General features: G+C 39.1%; 1 protein-coding gene across 6 annotated transcripts in view; it reads right to left on the reverse strand.

The window, feature by feature from the left end:
* KCNIP4 (potassium voltage-gated channel interacting protein 4) overlaps positions 1–13149 on the reverse strand; it is a 1196254-nt gene that overhangs the window by 23016 nt on the left and 1160089 nt on the right. For all 6 annotated transcript variants that reach the window (XM_012472347.3, XM_012472342.3, XM_012472346.3 and 3 more), the window contains one exon: positions 2566–2635. In XM_012472347.3, the coding sequence (XP_012327770.1) occupies positions 2566–2635 (70 nt within the window). The remainder of the gene's footprint in view (positions 1–2565; positions 2636–13149) is intronic.

Here is a 13149-nt window from a genome sequence, read left to right on the forward strand (position 1 = left end):
ATGTTGAGTAGCCGTCAAAGTTGAAAGGAAGTACTAGATAGTCCCCACCTGACTTGAGGTAAAACCTTCTTCCTGAACTCCAGATTCATGGACTCCACCATCCTATCCCATCACTGTCTTTTTCCTCCAAATCTGAATCCTATTTATCTCTTTTCCTTTCTGTCCTAAGCTATTAATATCTCCTTCTTTACCAGCTCCATCTCTGTATATAAATGATGTCCAATCTTTTCTATATTAAAAAATAAAGTATTCTACTGGTATCTACCCAGCACTATGATCAGTTTCCTCCTCATCGCTTCACTCTTCCAGCAGAGCTTTTTGTAAGTGCTGTCTCTATTGGTTGTCGCTGTTTCCTTCTCATCCTCCTTTTCACCCTCTCCAATTTGACTTCTGCTTGTGTGCTCCACTCCCTGGTACTTCATCTAGGGCACTCGGGCTGTCCCGATCATGTCCAACAATGACTCCCCTGTTGCCACATCCCAGGAGACCTTCTAATCCTTACCTTACTGGACTTGATTGTTTCATTTCTGAACTATCAATCTCTCTTGTGTTTATTTCCATAAACTCTTCATTCTCCGTCTCCTTTGTGGATGCCTTTTCCTTATGGTCTTTGACATGTGTTCTGGAGTTTGATGCTGGCCCCATGGAGCTCAACACTTTTTATACTTCCCCCCGTAACCTCATCTACATCAGGGATTTAACCACTACTTCTTGATTAATAATTCTCAAATCTCTGTTTCTTTCTCTGACTTGTCCTCTGAGCCTCAGATTTTTATCAACTTCTCGTTGAGTCTAAATCCCCACAGGTACCTCACATGTAACTTGTCCAAAACTGAGATCATTATTCCCTACTCTTCCAGTAATGAGCCACCTGGTGTCTATGGTGGAATCCTGGAAGGTATCACAAACTCCTCTCTCCACCTCTTTATGCCACAAAAAGTTAGTTCATCACTAAACTCTGCCATTTTTGTCATCTAAATATATCTGTAATCTTTCCCCACTTCTCCATTTCTCCTAAGCATGTCCTTGATTAAAGACCTTATTGTTTTTCCTCCTGTAGTAATCATCTAATTAGTCTCCCTGCCTGCATGCTGACCTCAGGTTAATCTTCCACAGACCTATCAGTGAAATGTATCCCAAACACAAATCTGACTGTAACAGATCCCACTTATCTGTGGCTTTGCATCACCTCAAGGATAAAGTCCCAATTCTTCACATGGCATCTTTGACTCTCTAGGACATTTCACCCTCCATTGTATACTCTCTACCCTAGCCATACCCAAATCCTGGCAGTTTCCTGCAAATGCCCACCTTCAGGTCTATGCTCTGATCCTTTGCTTACACCCCATTTGCCTAAAATGTCATGTCCCTACTGCCTTTTAAAGCTGGAAGACATCATACTCAGAAGTGAACTTCTCCTGAGAGGTATAATGGGAGCGTGAAAGACTATATACTTTGGAAATAGATCAAACTCTCTGCACCTTGGTTTCCACGTGTATATCTATAAAAAAAAATGAGGATTATAGATAGGGTTGTTGGATGGTGAGGCATACCAGGGTATGTATTAGATAGGCACATATTAGATGCTTTCTGAATGGCAACAACTTCAGCCAAAGTTCAACTCATCTGTAGAGTCTCTGTATTTCTTCTCTATCCTGAAGCTAATTTGATCATGCCAGCACTGTGCCCTCAGAATATGACTTTTTTAACTTCCATAATCACAGTTATACTTGAGGTTGACATTGCCCATCTGCTACACTAGGCTATACCATTCTTTTGGGCAGATAACACATCCTGTTCCTCTTATTCCTCCCACATGACCAGCACCTCACACATGGCCGGGCACATTGTAGGCTGTGGGACAGATATGAGTTGGGCATCTGTTAGATGATTGAAAGAAAAACTATAAGGTCCAATGGCCAGAATATCTTTTCACTCATCACTAACACGCATGTATTATTACACTATCCTTGTGTTTTCTTTCCAATTAAAATAATATCTAGGATGGTTTTAATTTTCTCAAATGAGGGAGCACAGTAAAGAGTTACTGGAAGAAAGAGTGTGAACAGCAGAAAATATACGAGGTGAGGCTGCAGAAAATCTGGGTTATAACCCAGATCTGCCACTGGGTCAATATGTGGCCCCGAGCAAACTGTTCACCTTCTCCGAGCCCCAGATTTCATATCTGTAAGTTGGGGATAATTACATTTGTCCTAATTTTGAGAGTTGGGAGAATCAAATGAGACCTGTAATGCATGTGAATGAGCTTTGTGGCATTTTGAGCACCCTTGTAATAGAAAGCACTGTGCATTTGAGGGCCATAGTACTAGGCACACAGTCATACTTGTATTAAACTGAAGAGTAGCCTTTTGGATATTTGATAATTTCTAAGTCGCTGGCTTTTATGACACACAAAAAATTATATGTACTTCCATGCTGTGCATTAATTCTTTTACATAACGATTAAAAATGTAGCATTATGCTATGAAAAATTAAACTAAACTCAACACTGTAAGCATAATGTTAACTCTGATAATATGTTAACAAGTCCACATTTGTACTCACCTCCCTGTGGAAAGAACTGCGAGTAAATCTCTTTGAAGGTTTCCTCATTAACAACACCACTGGGGCATTCCTAGGGAAAGTGGCAGAGAAGCAATATGAGCAAAGTGTTCATGAAACTGACTTTTTTGCATTGAAACAGAACCATCTGCCATGCAAAGCTGCGCCAAGAAAGTTAACCATTCATCCATTATTACAAAAGGAATAAAAAGCACACTATTAACTTATCTTTGTTCCAGTTCTCACAGAAAAAAAAATGTAGATGTAAATATCTTTGCATTTTCAGTAGGTATTATGTATTCAGAAACACAGTGCTGCTTTTAAGAACACGCATGTTTATCTTCCACATATTTTTATTATAAATAAAGTAAAAGGAAATTGCATTATAGTATGGTCTTTTGTTGGATCTTGGTTCTGTCCTCTCAGAGTTTTCTGAACCCACATAATCTTCAGTTCAATGGCAAAATGACTCCATTGGCATCTCAGGTGGCTCAAGAAGCTTCAAGCAGGAATAGATACTAATGCTTGTTAACAGGATGCCCAGGCATATCCAAGACATGGTTTTGTAACAAGTGACCTTGGGTGAGATAGAACCCCATGATTTTTTTTGAACTTCTGGAGAGGAGAGTCTGCAAAGAAATGGCCTGGCCTGGGCTTAATAGATCCCCACCTTTGTCCCTGAATTAACTTATCAAAGAACGATGGACATTCATCTTGGGAACTATAGTGATGTTGGACTACTGACCTGGAGGGGCCATAGGGCAAGGCTAGCCCTCTGAGAGTGGTTTTTGCTTAAAAAAAAAAAAGAAACTTTAAAGTGTCAGAAGGGGGCTGCTTTGGTACAGAACATAAGGTTCGAGCAAGCAAATTGTACCCCAGTCTCTGGAAATTCCTCCATTTTTTAGTTATAAGAAACAGTCTGGTTAAGCATGTGAGGCATAGAGGCCCCCTGAGTGGTGAAGACCAACAATCACATGATGGTCCAGAATTGAATCACATGTGAGATATTAACTGTAGGGTGATCCTTTGATTTACATGGGGCATTGTTTCCAGGACCACCGCGGATACCAAAATCCACGCACACTCAAGTCCCACAGTTGGTACTGCAGAGTCTGCAGATAAGAGAATTTGGTCCTTCCTGGCCTGTATCTTTGATCTGCATTTGGTTGTGGATGTTGAAGGTGTGAATTCAGAGGGGCGACTGTATTTATTGACAAAATTCCACATATAAGTGCACTCACACAGTTCCAACTAGTGTTGTTCAAGAGTCAACTGTACATTGTAAGTGGAGAAGTGATAAGTTCTGTTTAGTCCCTTTTTGTAGATTCTCATGAGCAGTCCTATGTGATGGGAGCTCCCGTGACCCTGGCTGTCACAGCACTCTCACGCTACCTAACGTCCACCCAGGACTGAGTTCCCTGGGGAAGGATGAATGGTGTGCTAACTCCCCACCAAGCCTGGCTTTAGACATGAATATTCTGTGTGCTTTAAATTCAATACTGTTCCCACCATCTTTACCAATCACCTATGGTGGTATTTAAAACTTCACTTAACTCTTAAAATCATTGTTCCCTCACTATATAAACTGACTTTCTTAATTTGATCTTTCTTTATTCCAATGAGTCAGTTACTCAACTGTAATGTGCTTCACCTGCAGAATTTTCTATTTTCTCATTTGTTGTTTTGAAAGGTAGGACCTTTGATACATAAACAATGTTAACTACCAGTTTCCATGTGAATTTGTGTTTACAGAGCTTCTCAATATATTTTTATCCCATTTGTTCATGATAATGAGCTTAGGTAGGCAAAATAGCTCCATTCACAGAGGCAGAACTGGAGGCGCTGAGTGGCAAAGCACTTTGTTACACGCTAAGCCAGTGGGGAAGCTGGAATGTGGGCTTGGGACTCTCCAGGTCACAACAAGGTTTCGTATTAGATAACCCTTGTGGAAATAACGATGACCTCAAGGACCTAAGAGAATTAGAGCAAAGAAGAAAACAACCAAAAACAAATAAGCAAGCAAGCAAGCAAGTGAACTGTGATGGTTGATTTTATGCGTTAACTTGACTGGGCCATAATGTTCAAGTGTTTAGTCAAGCATTATTCTGGATATTTCTGTAAGGGGTGTTGTTGAGGTTTATTACATTGATGCAAAATTAATTGCGGTTTTTGCTATTACTTTCAATACATTTAAATTGGTGGACTTTAAGTAAAGCAGATTGCCCTCCATAATGTGAGGGGGCTTCACTAAATCAGTTAAAAGCCTGAAGAGAACAAAAACGGACCTTCCCAGAGAAAGAGGGCATTCTTCAGACGTCATCTGTAATATTGCCTTCCCTTGTTCACCAGTAGCCTACCTTTGGACTTGAACTGTAACTGTTTTCTGAGGCTCCAGCATGCCAGATCCCTCCATTAAATATCAAGCTGGCTAAGCCTCCATAAAGTGTGAGCCAATATCTTAATAAATCTCTTTATATTCACACATCCTATTAATTCTGTTTCTCTGAAGGACCCTAATACATAAATGAATTAATAATCAACAGCTACAACTCTGAAAAGGAAAGAAGGTAGTATATATACAGCCAGTCTCTCAAACATTTTGACTATCTAGCTGGCACCAGTAGACCAATTTTAAGACTAAACACTTTGCAGTTGGACCCTCTCACACTTGGAAATTGTCATTTATTGGCTATTTAACATTAAGCCATATGCTTGGGATCGTAAGGAAAGAGTAAACATGTGGCTCTCTGCCATCAGGTGGTAAGCTTGTGCAGAGTTAGGGCTGGAAAGATGCCTGGGAGTTAAAGCTGGTGCTGATAAAGGAAGAGGATAGCAAGCAAAGGGATCTCTGCGTGTAACAAACTCGTTAGCTGCCTTCAGTCTCTAGATACCTTAGATAAATATAATGTGAAATGAATTTATAAATTGACTATCTGATATGTGTGTGTGTTATGTTTAATCACATATCTGTGTCAGAGGAAATCTTTTCTCTGCCAAAGGAAAACTGCTGGCCAAGTTTCAGGGTGGAAAGTCTCACGAGATAAATTTGTCTCTATCCATCTCGTATTATTACATTCGTTTACATCTCTACAAACACATACTGTATGCCTATCATTCTCAGAGTCTTCTAGGAACTGGGACTGCTACAATAAACAAGTCAAAGGTCTTACCCTCATGGAACCTCTATCCAACTAGAAGAATAAAGACTGTCTTTGTTCAGGCTGCTTTAACAAAATGCCATAGACTAGACAGCTTATAAACAATAGAAATTTATTTATCATAGTACTGGAGGCTAGGAAGTCTAAGACCACAGGGTCAGCAGATTCGGTGCTTCATGACGGCACATTCTGGGTTCATATATGGCACCTGCTAGCTGTGCCTCCAGATGGTGGAAGGGGTGAGCTAACTCTATGGGGTCTTTTATTAAATGACACTCATCTCATTCATGAAGCCTCTGTCCACATGATCTAATCATCTCCCAAAGGCCCCACCTCCTAATATCATTACACCGGGGATTAGGATTTCAACATATAGGTTCTGAAAGGACACACACATACAGACCATGGCAAAGACCAAAAACTAGACAAAAGATTGATTAAAAAATCAGTTCAGAGAAGGATGATCTTTTATTTACTCCAAGAGATTTTTTTTTTTAATTGATACTAGTGCATTTTTTTAACCTACAGGTAAGAAAAGGACGCTAGTGATTTACAAGATGGTGTGCATTCTCTAACTTTTTCTTTACCTCTTTTGTGGAGTGATCTCTCCATAAAAGTGGTCTACCTCTCTGTTAAGAATGAATTTGGCCAGGCTGCATGTGCAGCGTAGTGTTAACCATAAACAATGTGCTGTATTAGTTAACTCTTACATTTACAACAATTAGGCCTTCAAATATCCCTTATTCAAAACGCTTGAGAACAGAAGTGTTTTGGATTTCATATTTTTGGGGATTTGGAATATTCACATTACACTCACCAGTTGTTTTAGTTCATTTTCACACTGCTATAAAGAACTGCCCAAGACTGAGAAATTTACAAAGGAAAGAGGTTTAATTGACTCACAGTTCAGCATGCCTGGGGAGGCCTCAGGAAACTTACAATCATAGTGGAAGTCAAAGGAGAAGCAAGGCACCTTATTCACAAGGTGGCAGGAAGAAGTGCCGAGTGAAAGGGAGGAGCCCCTTATAAAACCATCAGATCTGGTGAGAACTCACTCACCATCACAAGAACAGCATGGGGAAAACTGCCTCCATGATTCAATTACTCCCACCTGGTCTCTCCCTTGACATGTGTGGATTATGGGGATTACAATTCAAGATGAGATTTGGGCGGGGACACAAAGCCTCACCACATCACCAGTTGAATATACCTAATCTGAAAATCTGAAATGCTTCAATGAGCATTTACTTTGAATGTCATTTTGTCATTCAAAAAGTTTTGGATTTTAGAGTATTTTGCTTTTGGGGATTAGGGATATTCAATCTGTATAACACATTTAAAAAGCATGTAGTATATTTCTTATTCACATAACAGTCTTGGGTGAATATACAGATCAGTTGATGGTTCTTCTCCTTGGAGTCAGTAAAGGACAGAAGCTAATGAATATTTGGCTACCTTTAACACATGGCTCCTACAGTCTCTGTGATTATCTTATCCAGAAAGAGGAAAAGAACATTGAAGAGAGTGCATGGAAGCTTTTTATGGGCCAGGTCTTAAAGTGGTATACAGCATTTCTATTCTCATTTTTTTGTTGTTAGAGATCACTTAATGTGGCTACTCCAAACAAAATATGAAGTCTGGTACGGCCAGGAAGAAAATAATGCAGATTTGGTAAAGAGTTAGGAATATCTATCCCTGTGGCATGTTTGAACAATAGTCCAAATGTCTGTGCTCTGAAGTAGTTCTCCCATTGATTATTTGTTTATTGATTATTTTTTAAATTTTTGTAAAGATGAGATCTCACTATGTTGCCCAGGCTGGATTTAAACTCCCTGCCACAAGCAATCCTGCCTTGGCCTCCCAAAGTGCTGGGATTACGGGTGTGAGCTCAGCCTCCCAATGATGCTGTAATATGATGATTATCAAGTCATTTAGCAGTATAGATTATTTCTATTTCTCAGGTGTCATTTTTAAAGACTATTTACTTGCCTCAAATAAACAAATACAATGAAGCTTAAACATCTGAGCATGAATTTGTTCATTAGGTTTTCCTAAGAAGGATCCAAGAAGCAGTAGGGTTCCTGGGTTTAGGGAAAGTGAGAAATGCTTCACCCATCCATCTTCTGAGAATTTGCTGTAACCTTCTATTAACCCTTGTGTTCTATTTTCTAATGAAATTTTGTCTGATTATTACCAAATGGTTATTCCATGAAAATGTGCCCTCTATAGAAAAAAGTTTAAGAAAATGAAAATCACTCATAATCCCACTACTGTAAGAGTATATTGGTCATTTATGTAAGCATATATACTGTAGAAATAACGTCTTGATAAGATAAAATTATAGTATTTTATCTTCTTTTTTGAACCTTATGAGATATCCTGAATATTTTTTACATCATGATTCTTAATGACTGCATAATAATGCATCCATTGAACTTACCACACTGTTGCATATTGAGGTAATTTCAGCATTTTTGCACTACCTAGGAATAACGATGTAATTGACATTCTATGCATCCATCTGTGACTGCACCTGTGGTTCTTTCTTTATGACTAATCCCAGAAGGAGAATCATAAGACCAATGAGTTTAAACCACTGAAAGCTCTTCCTATGCACAGTCATGTTGCTTTCCAAAAAGGCCGCGTCCATTTATGCTGCCACTGCAACTTTACGAGGAAATCTCACACCTAGAGGAACTACTGACCAGAATCACATGGGGATTGGACACGCACACAATCCCACGAACAAACAGCAATAATTTGCTTCTGTCATGAATCTAATCATCATTCTGAACATTACCAGTGGACACTGAGGCATTTGTTCGGTTCCTCCAAGGGATATAGCTGTTTGCATGTTTTTCACGCAGACAGGGTTGCTGTGATGGCAGTCAGCGGACCAGATCACCACAAATGGTTCATGGAGAATAAAATAAACAACTCAATTCTTTCTAATGTAGACCATCATTTTTAACATTTTCATCAACCCTGAAAGGTGGCTATTATTTAGACATGAGGACAATGAGCTTCGAGAAATGAAGTCACTTGTTTGAGTCATGTGGTTTTTGACAGAGACATCTATGTGCTCATTTATTCAATAAGTAGTTATTTAATGCCTTCTATGTGTCAGTAAACAGTCCATATGCCTTTTACTATTCTGGGCACTGAGGATACAGGAATGAGTTTTTAAAAATTCCATTTCTTTTTCGCTCTTGTGGAATATAACATTTAGTGGGATCAAACTCATACCTCTGACTCCATGAACTGCAATGCTATCTTGCCTTCTAGATTATTACTTTTTCTTCTATTAGGACTGAAAACATGGTCTCCTGGTGAGTTATCTGTGGAAATCCTTCTTTTGGGAAGAGGTACAAGGTGTTTTTGTACCTAGAGGCATCTATCACGACTGTGTTGGAGAGGGGCGTGTACAAAGGGAAGCCATTTCAATCCAAACTGGGAGCACCAATTAAAATTTATTGTGTAAATCTCTGCTTCAGAGATTTGAGGAAAATAAATTTTTTCTCTTTAGAAATCTTTGGCCTTAGTGCAACAAGAACCTCCCCACCTTCCTCCTTGCCACATACACTTTACTGTTACTGTAAATGGCTAGACAGTAACGTGCTGAGGAAAAGCTTCTAGTTTTTAGGACTGGTCAAATGAACTGCTCCATCCAATGTTTAGGATCTAGAGTTCCTCGGCTCTGCTGGCTGGTATATTCATCTGTGATGACAATTCATTTCTTTTACTGACTCTGAAACCCTTCACTGTGATAGGATCACAACACGATAAATGTGGTATGAGGTCTTCTTAGCAATGTAACTGCCATGTATTTGCCAGTTGGTGAAGAAACCTTTTGGGGCCTTACCACTGTGTTCCCTAATGAGCCTTTTCAGTCCTCTCAGGCCATGTGGGGACACATGTGAGGTCAAGATTAGTTGTAGACATGCAATGAATACTATGCTACTACTAATGTCAATTCTAATAAGGCATTAATGCTATTGTAATAATCAGCATAAAGTAATACTTTATTAGTATTGACATTTTATAATTACTAATGTGATGACAATGGTGATACTGATGAAGATAAGCTAATACACATGAGCACTTTCTATGTTCCAAGCCTTGCGTTAAATGTTTTACATGGATTATCTCATGGGAATGGATAGATGTTAGTATTAAATCCATTTTACAAATGAATGAACTCTCTTAGAGAGGGGCCACCACATTCCCATAATTAGAAAACAGCAGATCTAATCTATAGATCACAGAATCAGGAAACTTGAATGTTTAAAGCAACTTTAGATGCTAGGCACAGTGGCTTATGCCTATAATCCCAGCACTTTGGGAGGCCAAGGTGGGTGGATCACCTGAAGTTAGGAGTTTGAGACCAGCCTGACCAACGTGGTGAAATCCTGTCCCTACTAAAAATACAAAAATTAGCTGGGCATGGTGGCACATGCCTGTAATCTGAGCTACTCAGGAGGCTGAGGCAGGAGAATCACTTGAATCTGGGAGGCAGGGGTTGCAGTGAGCTGAGATCATGCCACTGCACTGTAGCCTGGTGACAGAGCAAAACACCTTCTCAAAAAACAAACAAAAATAAATGAACTTCAGAGACAAATCAATTCAATGGCCTCATTTTGAAGGTGAGGGGATCGAAGTTAAGGAGGTTACAGGAACTGACCATAGCCACAGAGTGGGCTGCTGAGCCTGACCATGTGTCTAGGTTTCCTGAAGTCTAGGACTAAGCTTTGATATTGCAAATGTCTTCACGTCCATATAATAGCTGGTATTTTTTTAATCAGGTTGTATTTAGAGGAATCTAGTACAGTGCTTATATTCTTAGGCTCTAGAGTTAAGTAGAAGGCCTGGTTGAACCCCTGCTCTGCCACTTGGGAGATATGTAGCTTCAGGCAAACTGTTTAATCTAAATCTCATTGCTCTCCTCTGTGAAATGGGGACAGACATTGACCTCAGAGGCCTGTTATGAAAATGAATAAGATACGCATATTATGTATGCTATTATTCTAGGCCTCTACTTTGCACATTATATTTGGTCACTCAATATTAGCCGTTAGTACCATGATAACAGTTTAGGATTTGGTAGGCAGAACTCCATCATGCAACGGGTCACTGTAAGATCAATGCGGGTAGACCAACGTTAAATCGTATTTATCAAAATGGTTGAATCTAGAATAACATAGGTCTGTAATCCAATGAGCTTATGAAGCAGATATAAACTATGCCTTCTATTCTAGTGTTATAAGTTGAACTCACTCTATCTAATATCAGAATTTACCCTAAAGACAGGTATATCATAATTGTAAATGACTGCTGAGAAGAATAAAGGCCACCGTCATGGAAATAAATGTCAGTAGAAACCCAAGAGCCTCTTATTCGTTAATTTAAATGAACGTTTTCCCCAGAGATGCTTACATGAGTATGCTTGAAATCATTATGGAAAGTGTTGGGAAGGGTGCTTTGGAGAAAGATCCACGTATGCACAGGAAATTGCTAAGAAACTTATTTTGTGAGTGCTTCATGAGTTCTTATACTTCTTCTCATAAGGAAACCTTTCGGCATTTCCTGGAAAGTTTTCAGAGCTCTGTTGAAATGCATGAGGAATAGTTGCAGTGGTTTGCAAATCAGATGTATAATAACATCATATAATTATAATATTGTCCATTCCAATAATATTTGCCCATTCTATTAGCTGAAATCTTCTCTTCCCCTAAATCATTCTGTTCTGGTATGTGTCTTCTTCTTAGGATCAGAATTGTTATTAAAAATTTAAAGACTTCTTCGGGAATTAAAAAAAAAAAGAATTATAGTAAAATGTTTCACAGAAAAAACAAAACTAAAAGTGCTTGTGAAATAAATAGTTATTTGGGGATCCTTTCATGATATCTGTAATGCCACTTCTCTTAAGCATCTATATATTTCATCAACTCTCACACCCAACCCTGGTGCTAAGGAGGACACACGAGGTAGTAAGTATGCTCAGTATATCAGTCAAAATAGTATTTAGCATGTAGTATGACAATGCAGAGATTCTCTGGCATTCTATAATTGTAGGAGAATTTTCCAAATTTAAATGACACAATTCTACAACCTGTGCTGCTGATATCACCAGATTCTGTGGACTTCTCTGCTCTCTTTAAGTTAGTAAATACCTTCAGGGCAGGGATTAACCTTTACAGTGTTTATAACAGGGAATACTAAAAATATGCTGAATGAATAAATGTTCAGTCATTTCTTAGCTTTTAATAAATTAGAAAATGAATTTGCTCTGGTAATGTCCTTCAAAAGTTGTGCCTAAATTTTTAGAACTCCCAAGACCGAGACCAAGATAGTCATGGGGGTTCTGATACCCCCATGATTGCCCACGATGACTATGATAGCAGAAATTAAGGGGAGATGGCTAGGATCAAGAAAAACTCTTCTTATTTCAAAATTAAAAGGTAACATAGTAAAAAATTGTACTTTAAAAAGCTCATTTAAAAATCATAGGATTAATCTTTCAGTTTTCAAAGCATAAAAGCTGATCACTAAGAACGAGAGCTGGCTATAAATTTCTGTTCTGTTATGGCGAGGTGCTTAAACTCATAGCAAATCATTTATTCCTTCTCAGTCTAAATGTTCTCATCTGATATAACAGGTAAGGAACACTAACATCACAGGTAAGTAAAAGAAAATTAAGCCAGGCATGGTGGCTCACACCTGTAATCCCAGTACTTTGGGAGGCTGAGGTGGGTGCATCACCTGAGGTCGGGAGTTTGAGACCAGCCTGACCAACATGGAAAAACCCCGTCTCTACTTAAAATACAAAATCAGCGTGGTGGCACATGCCTGTAATCCCAGCTACTTGGGAGGCTGAGGCAGGAGAATCGCTTGAACCTGGGAGTCAGAGGCTGTGGTGAGCCAAGATTTCGCCATTGCACTCCAGTCTGAGCAATAAGAGTGAAGCTCCTTCGTCTCAAAAAAGAAAAAAAAAATTAAAATAGACAATGGATGAAAGAAACCCAACCAATTTTACAAACTGAATATACCCAACCTGTTGGGTATTTTCTTGTTTCCAAAATCTGCATTAACTACCTCTTCCATTTCCTGAACACACTCCTGGGGTCAAAGTGGTTAAATATGAATTGCAGATTAAAAAAAGCAACAGCCAATGGTCGGAAAAGACTGACCTAGATACTATCCTTGGAAAAGGAATGAGAGCTGGGTGACCAAGATTCAACTCAGCTGCCTGAGTGCAAAGATGTAGGCACATTCTGAGCCCCACAAGGTCTCAAGGTCACCCAGGATGAAGCAGATATCCAAGGTGCAAGGCAAAGTTTCTCTCCCCTTCTAGTTCTGATCTTTAACCATATGAAAGATGGAAATTATATAAGATTTACAGCCGAAAAAAAAAAAAAAACTGTCCCAACTT

Source organism: Aotus nancymaae, unplaced genomic scaffold (genome assembly GCF_030222135.1).
Source record: "Aotus nancymaae isolate 86718 unplaced genomic scaffold, 86718_ANA_hifiasm-v0.15.2.pri h1tg000006l, whole genome shotgun sequence".
NCBI lineage: Eukaryota > Metazoa > Chordata > Mammalia > Primates > Aotidae > Aotus > Aotus nancymaae.